Source organism: Engystomops pustulosus, chromosome 1 (genome assembly GCF_040894005.1).
Source record: "Engystomops pustulosus chromosome 1, aEngPut4.maternal, whole genome shotgun sequence".
Lineage (NCBI taxonomy): Eukaryota > Metazoa > Chordata > Amphibia > Anura > Leptodactylidae > Engystomops > Engystomops pustulosus.
In genome coordinates this window covers 114332477-114356260 of record NC_092411.1, presented here as the reverse complement: position 1 = coordinate 114356260, position 23784 = coordinate 114332477, and the positions used below count along the sequence as shown (strand labels likewise).

The following is a 23784-nucleotide window of genomic DNA, read 5'->3' as shown; positions in this document are numbered from 1 at the left end:
CCCAGCGGCGCGATTCCAGAAAATGTCAGAAAACCCAACGTTAATGCCGCCGCTGGACCCTCAGCAAGTAAGCCCCATACTGTGTCCCTCCACAATAACTATATACCTCTCTTGCGCTACCACACTACCACGTGGCTCCTGCTATGGATGCAACCAGTACATTGTGTTGCATGTGTCATTCTACTAATTATTCACACACTTACATATACGTAGATACTTTTGACTATAGCATATCTCGGAGCAGGTGGGAGCAAAGATTCCCACCTTCATTGCTGTTCAAGTTCTGCATTGAGTGCCGGGGATGGCAGTTAATGACAGATTTCCTCTACACATTAAATACAAAGTACATGGTAATGCTTTTAACAACCTTTCCACAGGATACAGGATTAATGTCAAAGTTAATTCAATAGTTTGGCTTTTGCCATTACATTCATATTTTTGAGAGTGACTTTTCTTTTTCTAAGGGGTTCGTCCTTTCTGGACTGCCAGACAGACTCGTTACACATGCCAGTGCCATGTGAAAAGAACTTTCCATACAAATCTATTACTATTTGTATCTGCTATTGGCTGCACACATCCAGAAATGTTCGCTACAAGGTGATTTTCAAGACACTGGGGCACATTTAATTATCGGTCCGCGAAGTTCCCCAAAAGTGCATTGTCTGACCGGAATGCACTGTGATTTACGCATGATGTACTAAGATCATGCGCCCGATATCCTGCATGTGTTGCTTCCCCACTCAGGTCTGCTGGAGTTCACCTTCTTCTTCCTGGTGTATGTAAGTGCACTGTCTTGCGACACAAAATGAATCTTAAATCCCGCGCCCGGGATTTCCCGTCCGACGGCCCTCCCCGATTTGTGACACATGAAAGCCAGCGCAGCTGCGCCACAATCCGATCACGTGCGACACAAGCCCCAGTTAAATACCTGTCACAGTGGCACAAATCTTGAAAAATCCCCAAAAAACTACGAAAGTGCAAACTGGGTCCCTTAGTAAATAAGCCCCAATTTAGTGTAACTACAGCCTTTAAAGAATTTTATAGCATATTACTGTATTTTATTTGATGTTTATTGTGACACTAGATATAAACACAGTTTATTTTTAGAAGACTTTGACTTTTTAGAAGAACTTAACTTTTATTTATTGCTACAAGTGAAGTACATAAACATAAGTATGGAGAATATCAAAAACTCAACTGAGCTGCCGGAAATCTCAGTAGTGACTATCTGCTCAGACTTATTGCACAGTTCATCAACTTCTCAGCATGTAAGATAATGAATGTTGCATTTACATCCCTAATTGAGAAACCATGGTATCTTTAACCTATAACCTATAAAGTGTGTGAGTTTTGCAGCATTTATTTTCTTTTGCTTTAGCTGAGCCTGTGCCAAACTCTCTGGAACAAAGTGTATAATTTCTGTACAAACATTAAATGCACTAGTAACTCTGCCAATGCTCAAGTACAAAACTAAAGATCCTGAATCATACACTGGGTATGGAAAGTATTCAGATCCCTTTACATTTTTCACTCTTTGTTTTATTTCAGCCATTGGTAAGATCAAAATATTTCTTTTTTCGCTCATAAATGTGCTCTCTGAACCCCATCTTGACAAAAAAATTGAAATGTAGATATCTTTTCTAATTTATTAAACAAAAATAACTGAAATATCACATGGTCATAAGTATTCAGACCCTTTGCTGTGACACTCATTTTTAACTAATTAAACTTACTGGATTAGGAAAGGCACAAACCTTTAATTACAGCTCACAGTGAGAATGATAATAATGAGGTTTAAGGAACTGCCCAAGGAGCTCAGAGACAGAATTGTGGCAAGGCACATTTCTGGCCAAGGTCACAAAAGACTTTTTGCAGCAATCATGGTTCCTAGGAGCACAGTGGCCTCCATATTCCTTGAAAGGAAAACGATTGGGATGCCCGCAACTCTTCCTGGTGTCCACTGAACTAAGCTATCTTGGGAGTAAAGCCTTAGTGAGAGAGGTAAAAGAGAACCCTAAGATCACTGTGGCTGAGCTCGAGAGTTGCAGTAGGGAGATTGGAGAAAGTTCCACAAAGTCAAAGTCACTGCAGCCCTCCACCAGTCGGGCTTTATGGCAGAGTGTGCCAATGGAAGGCTCTCCTCAGTGCAAGACATATGAAAGCTTGCACATAGTTTTCAAAAAAACACACAAAGGACTCACAGAATGTAAGAAGTAAGATGTTCTGGTCTGATGAGAAGAAAATTGAACTTTTTGGTTGTTAATTCTAAGAGGTATTTGTGGAGAAAACCAGGCACTGCTCATCACCTGCCAAATACAATCCCAGCAGTGAACCATGGTTGTGGCAGCATCATGTTATGGTGGTGTTTTTCAACTGCAAAACAGGACAACTGGTTACAATTGAAGGAAAGATGAATGCAGCCAAGTACAGATGTATGTGTCAGCCAGGCTGTTCAGCAGATGCCATCACTCTCTAATTTTCACCAAATAGTCAGGGATTACAAAGAACAATAAGAAAGCAGCTGTTGATATCCAGGAGGAGGACGTGGAGTCATAGCACATATTGGCAAGACAATAGCCTTCATTCTGTGCATCATACTGCTGTGCTGACCCTTCCCCCTTATTCTCACTGACCCAACTGTAGCCTTGGCAAAGTATATAGAGTAGGGATGGTTTATAGTTGATATCCTGTGCACACTAGATATATATATATATATATATATATATATATATATTTTATTTAATTTTTTTTAAATGAGCAGCTGCAGGAGGAAGAGTTGCACTGTGTGAGGGAACATGAAAAACATACTCTAGATAGGGGTCAGGAAATAAAAGCTCCCCTTATGGAGACGTTGCAACTTAAGGCCACCTTGCAGGTGTTTGGTGACTTACAGCCATTGATGATCCAAGAAAGTATTCTGGAAATATGCAAATATGTTTTATAGGATGGGATAAGGAAAACATTGCCTTAAAAGGTAACAATGTACTCCTTATTCCGTCCTGGGAAACATTTGCATATTTTCCAGATTCTGTAGATCGGACATAGTTTATTTTAAATTACTGAGCAGAGATGGGAACGGGCACATTGCATAGCCCCTCCCCCTCATGCTTTGTTGACTCTGGGGTCTGAACCTGCATCTCTTGTTGCAAAGTATGGGGGGGGGGGGGTTACAGGTAAACAGTGTGCCGAGCTGAAGGAAGAGGGGCCGAGACAGGCCCATTAGACCCTGCCTGAAGCTCGACTCAGTATTGACAGGTATACAGTCATAGCCAAAAGTTTTGAGAATGACACAAATATTATATTTTAACATGTTCACAATTACCGTAATTGCTGTTAAGCTGATCACTCTTTATAAGACTCTGGAGTACAGACAGTCCCTGGCTCACGTACAAGATATGTTCCGTAGGTTTGACTTACATTATGAATTTGTATGTAAGTCAAAACTGTATATTTTAGAATTGTAGTTCCAGAACCAAGGGTTATCAATAAGGCTTCAGAACAGACACCTATCAGCTGATTATTGCAGTCTGGGACTATAATAAAGCATCCAGAGACTTCACCACAGGTCCTATGGGGCAGAGGGGTCCGTCTGTAACTAGGGGTTGTCTGTAAGTATGGTGTCCTTAAGTAGGGGACCGCCTGTATATGCAAATTGCCATTATAAAACCTGATGCAGTAAACTCTGTAAAAATTAACATTTGCATCATTCTCAAAACTTTTGGCCATGACTGTACTACACTGGACTCAATAAATAGTTAGGCCAATAGAAAGTATAAATAAGATTTTAATTATTGTTTTAAGATGCAGGAAAGTAAAGAGTAAGTCCAAGCCAGTAGATCTCAACACGGAAGTAGAGAGAGGTCTAGAATCTAAAGATATAGGCCCATATTCACTAAGGGCCCTGCGCCAGTTTTCTGGCAGACTTTGTCTGTCCTTTTCATTGCAAACTGGCATTGCACAGGTATTTAAGAAGTGTCTGCGCCACAAATTTCTGCACTGAATTGGGAATCCCGGTGCTCAGTGGGATTGTGCGCCACATTTATAATGCAAAGTCTGACAGAAGTGTGTCGCAAGCACTATGTTAAAAGTGCACCAAAAAAGTTTGTACACTCTGTCGGGGGCAGAGGGAGGCAGAAATGTTGAATCTGGCGCACCCTGCACTATACACCGGCCACAGATTGCAGAGATGAAAGCTGCTAGAACATGAAGACTAAAAGTTACATAATTACACATACCAGACCCTTACGCTGGTGAAATATAAGTACTGTATGTTGTTACGCAATCGCGAAGCTTTTTGGATTTTTAGTTTAGATTCATGTCACCCATGAATTCATGTCGCATAATTCATGAATTATGGCAGTGCCCACTTTCATTATATGCTTTAAATGTTTGTTTAAATAAGTCTTGTGTTGGCCATGACTAAGAACGGTGCTTCTGTTTGAAACACGTTTGCCATTGACATGTATATCGCAGCAAACACCCATCGCTAACACCCGCGGTCGGTGCTTGGACCGATCGCGGGTGTTAACCTCTTCTTTGCCGCCGGCAAAGTCGCCGGCGGCACTGAAAGCATGGCGGCGCATGGGTGCCGCCATGTTTCCTCCGATTGTTGCTCCCCCGAACGTCAATCAGTTGCCATTACAGCCTCGGGTCTTCACTTGACTCGAGGCTGAATGGTTTCTGCAGATTTGTTACAATGAGCCGGTGGCTCATTGTAATGAATGACCTGCAAAAACTCCATATACTGCGATACAGTAGTATTGCAGTATAGTGTAGGAACGATCTGACCATCTAGGGTTAGTGTTCCGTAGATGGTCTAAGAAATAGTGAAAAAAAAGAAAAAAAAGAGTTTAAAAAATGTAAAAAATTTATAAAATATTAAAAGTTCAAATCACCGCCCTTTCCCTAGAACTGATATAAAATATAATAAACAGAAAAAATCACAAACACATTAGCTATCGCCGCATCCCAAAATGCCCAATCTATCAAAATATAAAAACGGCTATTGACAGGGGTTACCCCCAAGACTGGAAATAGTGCCCAAATGTCCGAAATGCGACTTTTACACCTTTTTACATGACATAAAAAATGTAATGAAAAGTGATCAAAATGTCGCACAGTCCTCAAAATGATAGCAATCAAAACATTGTCTCAATTCGCAAAAAATGACTCCTCACACAGCTCCGTACACCAAAGTATGAAAAAGTTATTAGCGTCAGAAGATGGCAAAATGTTTTTTTCCTTTTTCGTACACATTTGTTTAATTTTTGAAAATGTATTACCGTATATACTGGTGTATAAGCCAAGTTTTTCAGCACAAAAAATTTTCTGAAAAAACTAACCTTGGCTTATACACGAGTCAAGCGCCAACGATCCGGACACTGGAGGGTGAGTATTAGGTTTTTAATTTTTTTTGGCAGGGGGCTGGCTGTATACTACATGGGGCTGGCTGTATACTATATGGGGATGGCTGTATACTACATGCGGGCTGGCTGTATACTCTATGGGCTGGCTGTATACTACATGGGGATGGCTGTATACTACATAGAGGATGGCTGTATATTACATGTAGGCTGGCTGTATACTACATGGAGGCTGGCTGTATACTACATGGGGGCTGGCTGTATACTACATGGGCTGGCTGTATACTACATGGGGGGTGGCAGTATACTACATGGGGGGTGGCAGTATACTATAAGGGGCTGGCTGTATACTACTTGGGGCTGGCTGTATACTACATGGGGCTGTCTGTATTCTACTTGGGGCTGATTGTATACTACTGGGAGCTGGCTGTATACTACAGGGGGCTGGCTGTATAATACATGGGGCTAGCTAGCTGTATACTACACCCTCGACTTATACTTGAGTCAATAGGTTTTCCCAGTTTTTGGTGGTTAAATTAGGGGTCTCGGCTTATACTCGAGTCGGCTTATACTCCAGTATATACAGTAAAGCACAATAAAACCTATATAAATTTGGTATCACCGCGATCGTACCGAACCAAAGAATAGAGGTGTTATTTGGAGCGCAGAGTGAAAGTCGTAAAAACTGAGCCCATTGACGCACATGAGGGTTTTTTTTTTCAATTTTTCCACATTTGGAATTTTTTTCCTGCTTCCCAGTACATGAGATGGAATAATAAATAACATCACGGGAAAGTAAAATTTGTTACGCACAAAATAAGCCCTCACAAGGCTCTGTAAACGGAAAAATGAAAAAGTTATGGCTTTTTGCAGGTGGAGAGCGAGAAATGAGCGAAAAAACCCTGCGTCCTTAAGGGGTTAATGATGTGCAACAATAAAGCTCGAGTTGCCCTACACGGGTAGTAGGTGAGTTGGTTTTCTTTCTATTTTGCACCCTGCACTATACACAGGCAAACTACACGTAGTGCAATTTAAACAGTTTTTTTTTTTTAAACTCGTTTTATTGAAAGTGTACAACAATCACAATAAAGGAATGTACCACAATACACAATGTTATGTCTTCACATGTCATGTGTACACAGATTAACAAAGCAAAAAGAATAGCATTAAAACAAAACAAACTTTACAGTGCTGCTGCTAGACCACGTCCATAATTTCCCTTGAATATGGGGTATCAGTTTAAGATTTCCAAGGAAATTCTTTCTCCCAGTATTTTACTTCGCCATCCATCTCGTTTTTACACTTTCAGTATTAATTTGCCTGTAGTGCTCTTAATTGTGACGTGTATGTATTTACAGAGTAAAGTGTAGCCGAAGAGTCACACCATTGTCCCCATACCTTGTTAATCTTGTCTGGGCAACCTCTTCCTCTATATAATTTAAACAGTTTTTAGTGAATGTGGGTCACAGATTGCAGAGATGAATGCTGCTAGAACATGAAGACTAAAAGTTAAATAATTGCACACATTGGACCACTAAGTTATTAAATATATGTAGTAAGATGAGGCATATGTGTACACATCTACATGAAAGCTTCCTTCACAGATTACACCAAAAAAACATGGCAAAGTGACCAGCACCTTAAAGGGGTATTCCCACGACGGCAAGTTTCTTATATGTACTCAGGTTAACAAAATAACATATTCTCTAATTCACTGTTATTAACAAAAATGCAGCATTTCACAGATATAAGCTCAACCCGTCTCTTTCAGTCCTGCTGTACACAATTAGGGTCGGGCAGCCATCTTGGATGAGATCGTAGAGCTGAGTTTCTGTCTGTCCCTGCTGTGTGGCTGCAGCTACGCCTCCTGTACGGAGCTTACAGACACTGACTGATTACATCCTTCCAGTACATGGTGCACAGAGAGAAGCTGCAAACTACAAGCTACAAGTAAATAAGTGAACCGGGGGAAGGGGAATGCAGACACATAGCTGTGAGATGTAGCAGTGCCCAGAGTGTAACACTGTAATGGTCTGTCAGCCTCTGTGTAATCTCATTCATCCCCTCTCTGATCTGTCTCATCTCTCTATATGTCAGTGTATTAGTGCAATGTCAGAAGCCAGATGAAAGTGTAAACACCTTTTACCCTGATAATCTAACTACACTCACCGGCCACTTTACTAGGTACACCTGTCCAACTGCTTGTTAACACTTAATTTCTAATCAGCCAATCACATGGCGGCAACTCACTGCATTTAGGCATGTAGACATGGTCAAGACAATCTCCTGCACTTCAAACCGAGCATCAGTATGGGGAAGAAAGGTGATTTGAGTGCCTTTGAACGTGGCATGGTTGTTGGTGCCAGAAGGGCTGGTCTGAGTATTTCAGAAACTGCTGATCTACTGCGATTTTCACGCACAACCATCTCTAGGGTTTACAGAGAATGGTCCGAAAAAGAAAAAACATCCAGTGAGCGGCAGTTCTGTGGGCGGAAATGCCTTGTTGATGCCAGAGGCCAGAGGGAATGGGCAGACTGGTCCGAGCTGATAGAAAGGCAACAGTGACTCAAATCGCAACCCGTTACAACCAAGGTAGGCAGAAGAGCATCTCTGAACGCACAGTACGTCGAACTTTGAGGCAGATGGGCTACAGCAGCAGAAGACCACACCGGATGCCACTCCTTTCAGCTAAGAACAGGAAACTTAGGCTACAATTTGCACAAGCTCATCGAAATTGGACAGTAGAAGATTGGAAAAACGTTGCCTGGTCTGATGAGTCTCGATTTCTGCTGCGACATTCGGATGGTAGGGTCAGAATTTGGCGTCAACAACATGAAAGCATGGATCCATCCTGCCTTGTATCAACGGTTCAGGCTGGTGGTGGTGGTGTCATGGTGTGGGGAATATTTTCTTGGCACTCTTTGGGACCCTTGGTACCAATTGAGCATCGTTGCAATGCCACAGCCTACCTGAGTATTGTTGCTGACCATGTCCATCCCTTTATGACCACAATGTACCCAACATCTGATGGCTACTTTCAGCAGGATAATGCGCCATGTCATAAAGCTGGAATCATCTCAGACTGGTTTCTTGAACATGACAATGAGTTCACTGTACTCAAATGGCCTCCACAGTCACCAGATCTCAATCCAATAGAGCATCTTTGGGATGTGGTGGAACAGGAGATTCGCATCACGGATGTGCAGCTGACAAATCTGCGGCAACTGTGTGATGCCATCATGTCAATATGGACCAAAATCTCTGAGGAATGATTCAACCTTGTTGAATCTATGCCACGAAGAATTGAGGCAGTTCTGAAGGCAAAAGGGGGTCCAACCCGCTCAGATCCGCCGGAGTTCACCTTCTTCTTCCCGGTGTATGTAAGTGTATGTCTTGCGACACAATTTTAAAGTTAAATCCCGCACACAGTCCGAATACGTCGGATCGTCCGACGGCCCGTCCCCCGATTTCATTCACATGAAAACCGACGCTGATGCGCCAAAATCCGATCGCGTTTAACATAATCCCCTTCTAAATACCTGTCCCAGCCGTGCAATCCCTGAAAACTCCAACGGAAATGTGATCCTCGGACCCTTAGTAAATAAGCCCCAATGTGTCTGTCACAAAATACAGAAAGCCAGTGACAGCAATGAGTTAAACACCAACAATACACGAATACAAGCAATAATACAATAGTCAGTGAAATGTATTTTCCCTGGAATTTCACTGAAGTAGCACGTAAAGTCAAATGTCTTTTTCTTTTTTATAACGTTAATTGAAGTTGATTTATATGTGTATTTTACATTTTCAACATAATAAAGTTAGATATTTAATGTTTTGTTTTTAAACACAATTAGAAAATAATATATAAATATATACATATTTCAAATGTAACACAGACAACACATTCATTTAAGCCCATTTATGCACATTAGTAACACACCATGTGGCAGAAAGACTAGGACTACAAGAAGCCCCCTTGGCGATATATTTTATGTTAAATTCCTAATGGCCTCTCAATATCTTTGCAGAATTTGCACAAAAGTCCAGGGTCTTAAGCTATAGAAATGAATGGTTATTTATTTGCTAAACGAGAGCCCTATGTTTAATGTTCCTTAGATACAAGGTAGCCAAGTCGCATTCCAACAGCTCCATACATCATTTATTTTATATTCCCTAACTTCTCACAACAGGAAGCTCTTTCTGACGAGCAACGCGAGAGGCACCAAATCCTATTTCCACTTACGCAAAATTACTTAAACATTCAATGACATTTGTAAAGAGAAACAATTTATTTGACAAACTTTAAGCTTTTTCCTAGTGGAGAAACTTTGCTGTTTAGCTCTCCTAAATCATCAAATGTTACTTTTTAATTTATTGTTCCTGAGTCTACCATAAACTCCTTTATGGGCCAAATAAATCAAATGTGATGTTATCTATTCAATAGCTAAAGCATTGGCTTTGATAAATGTAACAATGCTAGATTGCGTTGTATTTGGCTTGGAGAAAAACCTTGGTATAGGTATACCTTTTAAGTGCGGCCATGGATCCTTAGTAAATAGGCCCCATTAAGTGTATAATACAACATAAACCTGCCCTTTATTTAGTGGGCTCAGCCTGTGATTTATCTCTGTACATCCTAAAAGCATCAATAAACTTTTGACTAGACCTCTGCTCCTTCCTTGCAAGTTGCCTTGTGGCTGCAAGTATTACCGAGGATTTCGGTTGTGGCCTATCTTGTGGCTCCCAACCTGCATTTATCAGGGCCTAACTGACGACATCGCTAGACCCTGCCAGTTTGGTGTGCACATTGCCAGCACATGTAGTCAGTGGCACCCTGCATGGCCATCTTCTGAAGGATGCAGATTATCTGCTCAATACCTGGAACACTGCCTGTCTTGCAACCTTCTCATGGCAGCCTGGTGAGTGCACAACCTACTCTTACAATCGGCATACAGTGTAGTGCAAACTGCTTGCACATGTATTTATAAAGTGTCTGCACCAGTTTTGTATCGCGGCTGCACTCTGTCAGACAAGACAGAGAGGGATGGGTTAGTGCAGAGTCTGAGTCGGTTGTAGTTTGCAACACTTTTATTACAGACGTGCAACACAATTCTGTAGGATGAACATAGTGCAAAAAAAAGTGCACTACATTCATGAAGACCATGCACCAGTTTTATTGAATAAGGCCCGCCCTGCACACTCCACAGACAAACTGCAGTATGCACTAGTATTGATAAATGTGGGCCAATGTCTCCCAACATATTTCAAAATCAGATGATTTAGAAAATCACCTACTTTGAAATAACTTCTTTGTTCATGTAATATGCAAAACTGGTAAGTTCTTCTTAGCTTCTGTCCCTTTGTGCTGGTGTTCATAGCAGCCTATAGGGGCAGGAGCTCAGACACCAGATGGCGTTATTTGTGACATTTCTAGGTTTGAGTATACGCTAATTACCTGCTGGCAAACAATAGGTTCAGGAGAGTAGGTATTGCTTCCTACATCCATCCTCAGAATGATGTCTACTAAATGATTTCCTCTATTTGTTGGGATGTGTTACTTTGGTTGAGGTGGGTGGGTTGAGGAAGGTCCTACTGTAGAAGCCTATTGGATACAGTCTGCCTATTATGGGATAAAGTGTCTTATAAGATAAGTGGCTCCAGCACTATTGCCTCGCCATGCTGTGCCTCAACGAAATGCACCTTACTAAAGACTCTGCTCAGGTTCTTCAGAAGGCATGGACATTTCACTACATTCTCAACTCCAACGCCAGAGGTTTTAATTTCACTCTTTTTATTTGATGCAGACGGTAGGTTAGTCTATTTATACTGTATACAGGATTCCACAAATTTGGTAAATTTTGATGTGCAGGTACCAGTGCTGTTGCTTGGGGACCATAATATGGTCCTTTGCCTGTGTCTGGATAGATTCAGCCCTAGAGAACAGACAGGGGCAGGGGCAGATGCACCTACAGCCGAGGTAAGGATGCCTGGGAAGCTGGGATGGAATGACTGTTGGAGAAGCAAAATCCTGGCACCAAGCAATTCCTATTCCTGTTCTCACAGCATGGGATAAAGAGAACACAATCCAAACGGAATTAAAAGACTTCCTCCATAGGAATGATAACACATGCTGAACATCATTGAATACCATCTTAAAATTGATATGATTTTTATGCTGTGTTGCTTTTATTGTATGTCTTCAGAGTATGTTTTTATATGTTTTATCTTGTGCTTATTGACTGAAGGCAAAAAAATTCCCCTTGGGGATCAATAAAGTTTTATCTAATCTAATCCAATCTAAAGGGATATATATTCAGCACTTTACCAAACACAACAGAAATATAGGGAACTCACACTAGATTTGCAACAAAGGGTAATGCAGAGAAAGGGATTTCCTTTTAGATCCATCACTTGTCTCAGAAGCTAACTGTATAGAACAGTGGTGGCGAACCTGTGGCACTCAGAGCCCTCTCTACGGGCACCCGTGCTATCACCCCACCGCAGACTCTGCCAGACAGGTCTCAAGGCCTCTTGCAGTTCCAGGCAGCCCAGGACCCTAGAAGGAAGCTACAATGATAACCAAAGCTTTTTCTCCTCCTTCTTTCTACTGTATTGGTGTCCTCAAGTGCCTATACAATTTAAACATGTGACAGAGCAGGGAGTAATAAGTTACTGTTTAAATTGTCATATAGGCACTTTGCGAAAAATATGTGGGTTTTGGATGTAGTTTGGGCACTCGGCATTTAAAAGGTTTGCTATCACTGGTATAGAAGGACAAAACCCATTTAAAGGAACATTGAAGGGAGCTGGGGAAAAGAGATTTTTCCTTAAACAAAAGTACTTTGCTCAGGGAGAAACAGTGGGTCATTTGCTTGCCAGTATAATAAGCTTTCAAGAGAGCGCACATCATGTCCACGGACTGTATACCACTGATGTATTGTTGATGATATTTTGAGGGTCTTCCATATTTTTTATAGACAAAAATTTCCCACAGTGTTATAGATCTCCAAAATTTCTTGACAACTATTGTTAAGAACAGCGTGATCTTTTAGACACCCTTCTTTTTGTAGATGGAATGGAAATGGCACTTGCATGATTTTCTAGGAAATGGCACTGGGTACTAATGGCTTACTGGGAGAGTTCTTTAAAAAAACAACAGGAAATACTTGTCTCACTCACTGATGGTCCTACAGAAGATTTCCAGACCAGACTTTGAGATTTGAAATTTCCAGACTGTTACCACCCAATAACACTTTTACCAGATGAGGCCAAAGCAGATAGACCAGTGTGTTTTTATGCCTAATAAGGCCACTGTCTTGAACATCAGTTAGTTTGTATCTAAAAATTCAATCTGACAATAGAGGGGCAAGAAATAAAGTGGTTCTCTAACACAACGCTATCAAACCTTATGACAGTGTCAAGTCCACCTTGGGCTGCATAGGATTTGTGCCTAGCAATATAAACTTTTACTCCGGCCTCACATTAAAGTAAATTGATGTGTGTCCAATTTTGGAATGGAAAGGCGGAAAAGCCACTGTCCCCTTCTTCTTTGTGCTTGCAATAGAGCCATTGACTGCTTTTCTTAGCGCCTCTCCAGACATCACTGGATTCTCTGGCAGAGACAGAGAAGAACACGTTTCCCTCTACACTGACAACCTTCTGATTTATCTAGGGGATATTGCCAGCTACAATCAGGAAGTTATGAATATTATCAGTTATTTTTGGAGCAATTCAGGCTTTAACATTAACAGGGACAAACCCATTAGATTTTTAGATCTTTCCACCATGACAGAGGGAGTCCCTCTGCGGACTGTAGGTTACTTCAAGTACCTTGGCATTATAGTAACAACTTAACTGAAGGACTATATTAGGGAAAACCTAGAACTATGGCTGTATTTCTAAGATAATTAAATTGTGTAAGTTGCCATTATCAATAGGTAGGGGGAACTTATTCACATTTTACACCTCTCCCCAGTGTAAATTCCACAGTGTATTTTTCATAAAATCCCTACTCTGTTCCTGTCGTTTCATATAGAAGGGTCAGTATGTTTGCATTAGCCTCGACACATTACAGAGAAGAAAGTGTTAGCTATCTTATGGCTTTATTTTGTAGCTTCACAATTGCAACACTTTGTGTGTCGGATTGAAAGAGACACTGTGGGCTCAGCTGGATGATTGATTAGTTCCTGGACTGGTTTCCTAACACCTGTATGTATACTAGAATGGGTTTGTAGGAGGTCCCTTGCGTCATAAACCAACACCTGGCAAAATCGTGCCCTGACGGAAATGTTCCATGTGGAAGGGTTTTTCCCTTGAAGATCCAAAGGCATTATATTACATAATATTAGAGCGTCTATGCTCTGACAGTGAATGTAAGACTTTTGAACAATTACATACAGATTACCAGCTCCCCCATACATGGTTTTGCTAATATTTACAGATCTGCCAAGTGTATAGCATGTAGGCAAGGTCTGGGCCCATTGAAATTGGCTCCTGGAATATTCTAAATATATACTGGTACACTAGTACCGTAGACTAATATCCTTCTCCTACACAGTTATAATGCCAAATGGTAAAAAAATATTTGCTGTATAATGGATTGGATTGGAATTGGATGAAGTGTTGGACTTGGTTCCTAACCTCTCTCCCAGTAAGGCCAACTAGGAGAGAGAATTTTTAAGGCATTTGCATAACTTTTTGCAGAGTCAAAAGTTTACATACATTTCATTGGAATTTGGTATCATTGCCCTAAAAATAAATCTACCATCAGTAATCTACTTACTTAGTACATCCTAACTGGCGATTCCCCAAATCTAACTAATCCCTAATCACCTTTATTTATTTTTTAAAACCTAACCTATATTCTTGTATACTTTTATTTATTTATAAACTAATTAGCTGCAAAGGCTGCTGGAGTCAGAGCTCCAGGTCTAACGCTACTCCACACCCCAAGTAGCCCCTGCAAAGCCACAAAGACATGTGACATCACCAGGAGCTCCTGCACATGTGCTTTCTTAGGCTTGCAAGCTCTTAGCTTATTCCTCCAAACAATGGTTAATTATGGCCAAATAGTTAAATTTTAGTTTCATCAGACAACAGGACAGGTCTCATAAATTAAGGTCTTTGTTCTAGTGTGCATTTGCAAACATTAATGGAAACCTGGCCTAATCTTTATTTTGCTAATCTAAAAACCTAATCTAACTTTTAAAAACTTTCGTAAAAGTAATGTGTAAATTACCTGTAGGGGCTACTGGTGCTTGGAGTAGCCTGGCCAGGTGCAGGACGCAGAGGCTCCTCCAAGCTCCAATAGCCTCTGCACGGAGGCCCATTTGCGGCTTATCTTCTTCCGACTCCTGCCCTGTGTTATAGTGATGCCAAGCGCCTGCACAATTCTCTACTTTCAAACAACGCTGTCTTCTATGGAGCCACTGCGCACATGCAGTAGCTCCAACTTCTGTCCTTGTCCCATGGAAGCCAGCAATGTTTGAAAGAGGAGGAGGAGTGCACACTAGCTCCACTGAAGCCAGCAATGTTTGTAAAAACAAGAGGAGCGTGCTAGGCTTGCACAGATCTACATCTAGGTTTCCTTTAATCTGTTTTTTTATGTTTATGTTATGTTTTATTTTTATTTTTAGTATTGACTTCTTTCTGGCAGAGTGAGCCCATGTCAAAACAGTTCTTGCTTCATTGGAATGACTTCCTCTTACCAGCTTCAGCCAGCATCTTCACAAGGTCTTTTGTTCTTGGGTTGATATGCATATTTTGGACCAAAGGACATTCATCTTTGGGACTTCTTTTGTCTCTTTCCTATGGCTGGACATTCCCATCTTGTTTGTACTTGTGTATAATTATTTGTACAGATGAAAAAGGCACATTCGAATATCTGGAAATTGCACCCAAAGATGAACCTGACTTTCTCCTGATAGCTGATTTCTTTGGATTAACCACACTATATATGTGTGTGAAGAACACATTGCAGATGTTTCCATACATCTGCAATGTGTTCTTCACACATATATATTGTCCTTCACATACTATTTAGTTCGCACCGTTCCGCACGTATCTCCCGACAAGTAAGCAGATGTGCCGAACATCTGTAATCTATTCTTAACTGTGTTCTTTACTGTGTTTTTCACTTAAATGATCCTGTGTTCACTGTGTTCACTGTTTTTATTATATTCTTCACTGTTCTTCACATCTGCTAACTTGTCGGGAGATAATATACGCGCGGAACAGTGAAGAAAAGATTGTAGATGTTTGCATACATCTGCTAACTTATCATCTGCATACATCTGCTAACTTATTTTTCAATTAAATAAAACATTTTATTCCCGAACCATGGTCCTTTTGAAAAATGCTCGAGTCTCCAATTGACTTAAAAAAAAACGCGCGTGAAAAACGCACCGAAAAAGTAAAAAAACCCGAACAACACGCGCGTGAAAAACGCAAAAACGCTAATGACTCCAAGGAAAAATGGAACAAAAACGCAGCCAAAAACGTCAGTTTTTCACGCATTGCACCCTGACGTGAAATGCAACGCTAGTGTGGAAGGGGCCTTAGGCTGTGTTTTGTTTGCGTTAAATCATGCTCATTCAAACAACACAGCAGATGAGAAGAGGAGATTGCTAACAACGTGTTAACAAATGCATATGATAACACCATGTTAACTCATGTGTCAACATTGCATTAACACGTGCATTTTGTAAACAATGTTGACAGCAATGTAATTAGGCAAATCTCCTCTTCTCAGCTGCTCTGATGCGTTTAAAAACCTTTCTTTAATTGGATGTTGTTAAAAAAAATGTACCTGTGTGAAGATAAATTCTAATAAATGTAGTCATATGGTCCCTTAGAAATAAGACTGACTGCTAGGATACGACCACCTCTGCTGGAGTGATTGCACAAAGAAACAAAAGGTTTTTGCATATAAAATGCCCGGAGGTTACTGCAGGTCCCACAGCCTCCTGTGGTAATGATTGCTTAAGTCAGGGGGTCAGGCAGGGCTTAGCAGTGCATGTCTGGCTATCTCGTTTCTAACGGACAACAAAGCTACATTTAGGAGAAATTATCTTCATTTTTTTAATAACATCCAATTGAAGAAATGTTCACATATGGAAAATGAATTAAATTAAATGTGAATGCCCAGATGGGAATAACCCTTTAAGGTTTCTTATATAGAGCAAGTGAAATGAAACTCTCATTGTAGACATTGCAATATGGAGGTGGATTCTGATTAGTGGAAAAAGAAGCATTTAAAGCCAAGTAGCAAATCTGAAGCAATGTAAACAGCAGAGGATGTCACTCTATGTATAACATGTGGAAAGGAACTGTCTCAAAAACTAAAACTATTTGAACCCCTTTACTACCCTAGAACTCCAGGGATTTTGCATTGAACCAATTATTTAGTATGTTATCAATAAACTCAGTGCCATCTGGACTAACCAAAGCTGCAATTCTTTGCTAAACTTAAAAGGATAACTGACAAATTCACACTGATTCTTTTCACTAGCCTTGGCTACTAGTACGCCTTGCAACATTTGCAAACGAAATTAGGGAGGGGCTTAAGATTGTCTTTAAATTGCATACCCCCTGTTATGCAAATTGGTACATGTCCCAGTTAGGATGTTACCATTAAGCCTGTCAACTCCCTAGAACAATAGGTATGTAACTAATAACACCTTTACTACTCATAACCCCCAGCAATTTTATCATGGATTACATCATTACCCTACCCCACCATGGATGTTACAGAGCAACTCATTCACAATATTACTAAGTAACAATTCACTACACTTACAGAAAGTATATTAGTATTTACCTTTTTCAATTACCTAGTTCTTCATCGTTGTACTCACTAATCTCTTTGTTCAAATACACAGACAAAGCATCATCATTATTAGCCAATTAGAAAAACCTGGTCACCAATGGAGGATCTGTGATTAGTGGGGAAGTGTGAAAACACAGTGGGACATAGTTACTAAGGGCTTTGCGGCAGTTTTCTGTCCGACTGTGCATGTTCTTTCTAGTGGAAACTGCTTGAACAGGTATTTAAGAAGAGTCTGCACCCCAAATGTGTTACATGCGACCGTTTTGAGGCGCAGCTGCACTAGGTACCATGCTACATAAATTAGGGGGCGTTCCGTGTTCAGTCTGACTGTGCGCCAGATTTAACATGCAAAGTCTATTGCACGTCCTATGTTAAAGGTGCACCATAAAAAAAGTTGTTCTTAATGAATCTGTCGCACCCAGCATTATACACGGGCAGAGCACTTAAAGTGCAGTTTCCGACATTCTTAGTAAATGTGCCCCAGAGTCTGCTCTATGGTAAATCAAAGTCTTACTATGATTTTGTATGATAAAAGTTTTATAAGAATAGCATAAAACATATATCAACATTACTTATAGTATACAGTATTGTATATAGTACATGTGTAAATGATTCAAAAGGTCATATATTCTTACCTCTAAAGACATGTGCATAGTTGTAATGGCTACTTTAATGTCGCCATTTGACAATTCTTTGAATTCTTTCAGTAGGATATCCTCAACACTTGGACCTGTCCATTAGAAATGACATACATAAAATAATAAATAATTGTGTAGAAAAAAGTAGTACGTCAAAGTTAGGTACAAATAAAAAAGATAAAATGAATTCCAAAATGTATAGGAAACACCCAATGTATACAGTACTTTAACCACTTAATCACAAAAGTTTTTACCCCCTTGCTTTCCACGCCATTTTCTTCAGTTTTATCAATGAACTTATTTAACAGAAAATAACTTTTACATTTTAACATAGATATATTGTATTTTATATGGGTCTCATTAGACTTGTTTTATGTAAAAATACATTTTCCATTTTATATACTATTTTTAAAGGTAAAAAAAAGTTTCTGAGGCAAAAATGTATAGAAAACCATACCCTTATACTTACACTCAGTAAATCATTGGTATTTGTGTCATTTATTTGCTAGTTTGGCTCAGAACAAAATGTCTGGAACCACACTACTGTTACACAAGTTGTCACAAAACATTAAACACAACCTCAAAGTAACTATTTTTTAAAATTATGACACCCAAAGGTATTTCATTAGGGAAAATTTGGACTTTTTGAGGGGCATTAATTATTTTTGGCGCAGGGTGGTGCTAGAACCCCTCTATGTTTTTCACTGGGATATAGGTTTGTGGTACAAGGGATTAATGAATTGGTGCTGAAAGGTTTAGAACTCCCTAGACCAGCTTTTAGCTGAGATGGTGCTTGGATTTCCTGCAGGGAGACAGAGAGGGGCATTTATTATTTTTGGTGTTGGTGGCTAGAACCGTGCTATATTTTTCAGTGGGATGTAAGATTGTGGTGCAAGAGATTAATGAATTGGCACATGGACTGAAAGGCTTAGAACTCCCAAGACCAGTCTATTTTTGTGCCACAAAAGTGCCAAAAAACATATCACAAAAATAGAAGTGGCAAAAAAACTGGTGGATTTACAAGCAGGGCCAAAATTTTAAAACCCATAAATAGAACAAATTGGGAGTGTCGGCAAACACTAATATTATGGCACCGACAATTCATAAATTCAGTTACAAGAGGCGCAGAGAGGAAAAAAAAGGCCGCCAGTTTTCCTTTTGAAAGGTCATAATAATGACTTTTGGGGGTTTTTTTGTGAAATTTTGAGAAAAATTGTTAAATCCAGTTCTTCAAAAACAGATTTGGATTCCAAAGGCTTTTATTCACCCTTGGAAAAAATCATTTTGCCAGAAGTTTCCATAGTTCTGCCAATTCCAGCGCTACCCTAGGTGTGATTCTTACATATTTTTTGTGCTCCACACAAGACATGAAATGCCTAGAGGGCATTATGGGATTTGGGGGCTTTTCCTTTTGTCATTTTTCTGGCACCCCACTGCCATTACACATGTTGTATTACACCAAAACATTACATACACCCTCAAAGTGACTACTCTTGTTGACACCCAAAATCTAGCTATATGTAGATTATGTAAATTTTTATTCGATACTAATATGCTTTATATAATCCCTTTCTATATATTACTGTGTGTATATAGTATACACACACAACCACCAAGAAGACCAGTGTATGGTTTTCTGCAGAGTGTGCAGAATAGCTGTGGAATTTACCCACTGTTAATTCTGCAACAATTGGGCAAGCTTCAGAGACTAGCATCTGGTTTCTGATGTGGTTTTATACCTTGATTCCGATGCAGTATGGGTAAGAGATCAACCTTTGCATTGCAAAGCTTGAATGTGCAGCAGTTAAATGACACGCTGTGGATCATAGTTTTATTATTTTTTTCTGCAGTGTGTGTGTGGGATTTAAATAAATCTCATACATTACTGTGCTCTCGTATTGGAGCGAAAACCCAGCCCCAAGGTTGATCAGTAAATAACGCACCATATAGTGTTCTGTTTTAGGGAACAATCCCTATCACATGGATGACACTTCTTGCAGCATAGTAATATATGATGCAAGGAATCACTTCTTTCCCACAGAACAATCATGAAAACAGCTTTTGCTTTTCCGTTTTGTGGGGAAGCAGGGAGCCCTTGCATTAAATATCGCTTTGATGCATGGTGTCCCGTCCATGGCATGGAGCAGTCTGTAAAACAACACACTGCACAGTCCGTGATTCACGGACTGACCTTGGCTATGCGCTAAAGTCCTTATGAAGATGATTTTTCACACAGAGAATCCAAGAAAAACATTACACTTTTGCAGAACGACTCATTGATGTACCTCAGTGGTAACCCTGAAAGTATTCTGCATGCATCAGCAACAAGTTGCTATCGGCTTGCTTTTGATTTGTACACGGCTGTGATTATTCCATGGCCGGGATTGAGCTGGATATTTGCATTTCAAGGGTTGTATGTTCTCTCCGTGTTTGCGTGAGTTTCCTCCGGGTACTCCGGTTTCCTCCCACATTCCAAAACATACTGGTAGGTTGTTTATATTGTGAGCTCCATGGGGACAGGGACCAATTTGGCATGCTTTGTGCAGCGCTGCGTAATCTGTAGGCGCTATATAAATCATTATTATTATTATTATTATTATTACTCCCTGAAATTACTTTTGCAGGAATTAGTGACATGTCATGGCACGTGACATGTGCTGCAGATAAAAAATTAGCAGTGAAAAGGCATTTCTAATAGAGATTTTTTTCAGTGTTGTGGATATGATACACTGCAATGCTATATTGCGCTGCGCATTTGCCATGAAATGCAACACAGCATAACAAATATAAGAGGTTACTATTGTCACAGTGCCTGGATCCATGAGTAGCAAAGGGAGGGGGATAGATAAACCTAAGACCACTTGTATGGTCTAGACCCAGGGCCGCATCTGCTAGAGATTTTCACCTCAGGCGGCAGATGCGGAGCCCTGAAGGAGGCGACACGATTAGTAGCACTAAAGACACGGAGGCAAACTTTGCAGATGGCTATGGAGGACGCAGGCAGCGTTTGATGATGTCACGCTGACTGCGTCCATGCACCGGGTGACTGCCAATGTTTTGTAAGGGGAAGGTTCCGGTGGGCTTCTCCATGTATGCTGATGGAGAAGAAGGGCCCTGCCCGACCCTTGTGCAGAGGCTTCACTCACTTTGCTCCTCTATCACAGCCTCTCCACTGGATCTGTAAAAGAAGACAACCTCTGACTGGATTCTCTGCACTTGCTGTAGAAATTCTGATTAGCAAGCTCCGCCCACCAGCTTGGAGCTTCTGAAGTTCAGTTGGGCTGCTATGTATGATGCTGTGTGTTTGCTGTGTGTGTATGCTGTGCATGATGCTGTGCATGCTACAGATATGCTGCTGTGTGTGATGCTGTGTGTATGTTGCATGTATATGCTGTGTCTGTATGTTGTGCATGATGCTGTGTGTATGCTGTGCATTATGCTGTGTGTATTTTGCATGAATATGCTGTGTCTGTATGCTGTGTGTATGCTATGCATGATGCTGTGTGTATGCTATGCATGATGCTGTGTGTATGCTATGCATGATGCTGTGTGTATGCTATGCATGATGCTGTGTGTATGCTGCACGTATATGATGTTCATGATGCTGTGTTCATGCTGCTGCCTGCTGTGCATGATGCATACTTCCCAACTTTTGGCCGATAAAAAGAGGGACCAAAAGCCCCTCCCCCTTTTTCTAAACCACGCCCATTGTCCCACGCACAAGCATAGTATAATATTGGCCTTGATGGTCCCCACATGGTACAATGCCCCTTTCTTTGACCAACCCCCCTCCCCCATTAACCTGTATAACTACACCTAATGCAACTCTGCAACATATAAAACATATAAAACCCCTCTTTAATTTTATCCTACCTTTAATCCTTCCCCTACCCCTCCTCACATGGTATGGTTCCTGCTCTCTATCCTTCTGGTTCTGTGGCCCCCTGTTCTCCATCCTCCTCCTGTATCCCCTGTTCTCCATCCTCCTTCTGTAGCTCATGTCCTCCATCCTCTTTCTGCCATCCATCCTCCTCCTCCTGTGGCCTCCTGTTCTGCATCCTCCTCCTGTGGCCTCTTCGTGTCCACCATTCTCCTCCTGTGGCTCCTGTCTTCCAGCCTCCTCCTCCTATCCCTCAGCCTCCTCCTCCTGTCCTCCAGCCTCTATACTCCTCTTGTCCCCAACCTGCTCCAGCCTCCTCTCTTCCTGCAGTCTCCTTCTCCTCCTGTCCCCCAGCCCCTCCTCCTGTCCCCCAGCCTCCTCCTGTCCCCCAGTTTCCTCCAGCCTCCTCCTTCAGCATCCTCCTACTGTCCCCAGCCTCCTCCTCCTGTCCCTCAGCCTCCTTCTCCTGTCCTCCAGCTCACCTGTCCTCTATCCTCTTCCGGTGTCCTCCAGCATCCTCCTCCTGTCATCTATCCTCCTCCTGTGTCCTCCAGCTCCCCGCCCCCTTTCCTCTATCCTCCTGTGTCCTCCATCCTCCTCCTGTGTCCTCCAGCCTCCTCTTCCTGTCCTCTAGCCTCCTCCAGTGTCCCCCACCCTCCCCCTCCTGTCCTACAGCTCTTCCTGTCCTCTATCCTCCTCCTGTGTCCTCCAGCGGCCTCCTCCTGTGTCCTCAAGCAACCTCCTCCTGTGTCCTCCAGCGGCCTCCTCCTGTGTCCTCCAGTAGCCTCCTCCTTTGTCCTCCAGCAGCCTCCTCCTGTCCCCCATCAGCCTAGTCCTGTCCCCCAGCAGCCTCCTTCTGTCATCCAGCAACCTGCTCCTGTGTCCTCCAGCAGCCTTCTCCTGTGTCCTCCACCAGCCTAGTCCTGTCCCCCAGCAGCCTAGTCCTGTCCACCAGCAGCCTAGTCCTGTCCCCCAGCAGCCTCCTCCTGTCCTCCAGCAACCTGCTCCTGTGTCCTCCAGCAACCTGCTCCTGTGTCCTCCAGTAACCTGCTCCTGTGTCCTCCAGTAACCTGCTCCTGTGTCCTCCAGCAGCCTTCTCCTGTGTCCTCCAGCAGCCTCCTCCTGTGTCCTCCAGCAGCCTTCTCATGTCCCCCAGCAGCCTCCTCCTGTTCCCCAGCAGCTTCCTCCTGTGTCCTCCAGCAGCCTTCTCCTGTCCTTTAGCTCCCACTGTTCTCTATCCACCCCCTGACCTACAGCTTTTTCTCACTGTTGCACCCTGTCTCCTAGCATTAAAAAAAACCCTGTTTCTTACCTTTCCTCGTTCCCTCGCTGCAGTCAATTCTTCTCCGGGGCTCCGACTGATGGGGATGGGGCGGGGCCAGCCAGGGGCTGAGCTACCTCCTCACATGACTCCTGCAGAAAACATCATGTGAGGTGGTAGCAGGGGCTGATCCTGCCTCCTCCTGATTCCGATGCTTCAGATGCTCTTCATCTCTTATCAACTGACCAGGAGGAGGCGGGACAAACCGGGGGAGAGGGGAGGGGGACCTGTGACATTCTCCCAGCCACCCATGACAAAATGACAGAGCCCAAAAACCCGAGACTGTCCTATCGAATCTGGGGCGGATGCATTATGCTGTTTGTATGCTGTGCATGATGCTGTGTGTATGCTGCATGTGTATGCTGCATGTATATGCTGTGTATGATGCTGTGTTCATGCTGCTGCCTGCTGTGCATGATGCTGTGTGTATTCAGCATGTATATGCTGTGTCTGTATGCTGTGCATGATGCTGTGTATATGCTGTTCATGATGCTGTGTGTATGCTGCATGTATATGTTGTGCATAATGCTGTGTGTATGCTGCTTGCATATGCTGTGCATGATACTGTGTGTATGCTGCTTGCATTTGCTGTGTGTATGCTGCATGCATATGCTGTGTGTGTGTATGCTGTGTATGATTCTGTGTGTATACATCTCTGTATACATTTGATTGTTTGGAATTTTCCTTTGTTGGTGTGAAGGTCTTTTTTGTTGTAGCACATAGAACTGTGGCTGATAAATGCCACTATAAAA

The 23784-nt window shown here is 41.9% G+C and overlaps 1 protein-coding gene across 9 annotated transcripts in view; it reads right to left on the bottom strand.

Moving 5' to 3' along the window:
* Nucleotides 1-23784, bottom strand: part of PRUNE2 (prune homolog 2 with BCH domain) — a 202736-nt gene that overhangs the window by 124498 nt on the left and 54454 nt on the right. For all 9 annotated transcript variants that reach the window (XR_011855581.1, XR_011855583.1, XR_011855582.1 and 6 more), the window contains exon 6: nucleotides 17829-17923. Coding sequence is in view for 6 of the 9 variants with exons in the window: in XM_072150917.1 (XP_072007018.1) it covers nucleotides 17829-17923 (95 nt within the window). In the remaining 3 variants the exon portion in view is untranslated. The remainder of the gene's footprint in view (nucleotides 1-17828; nucleotides 17924-23784) is intronic.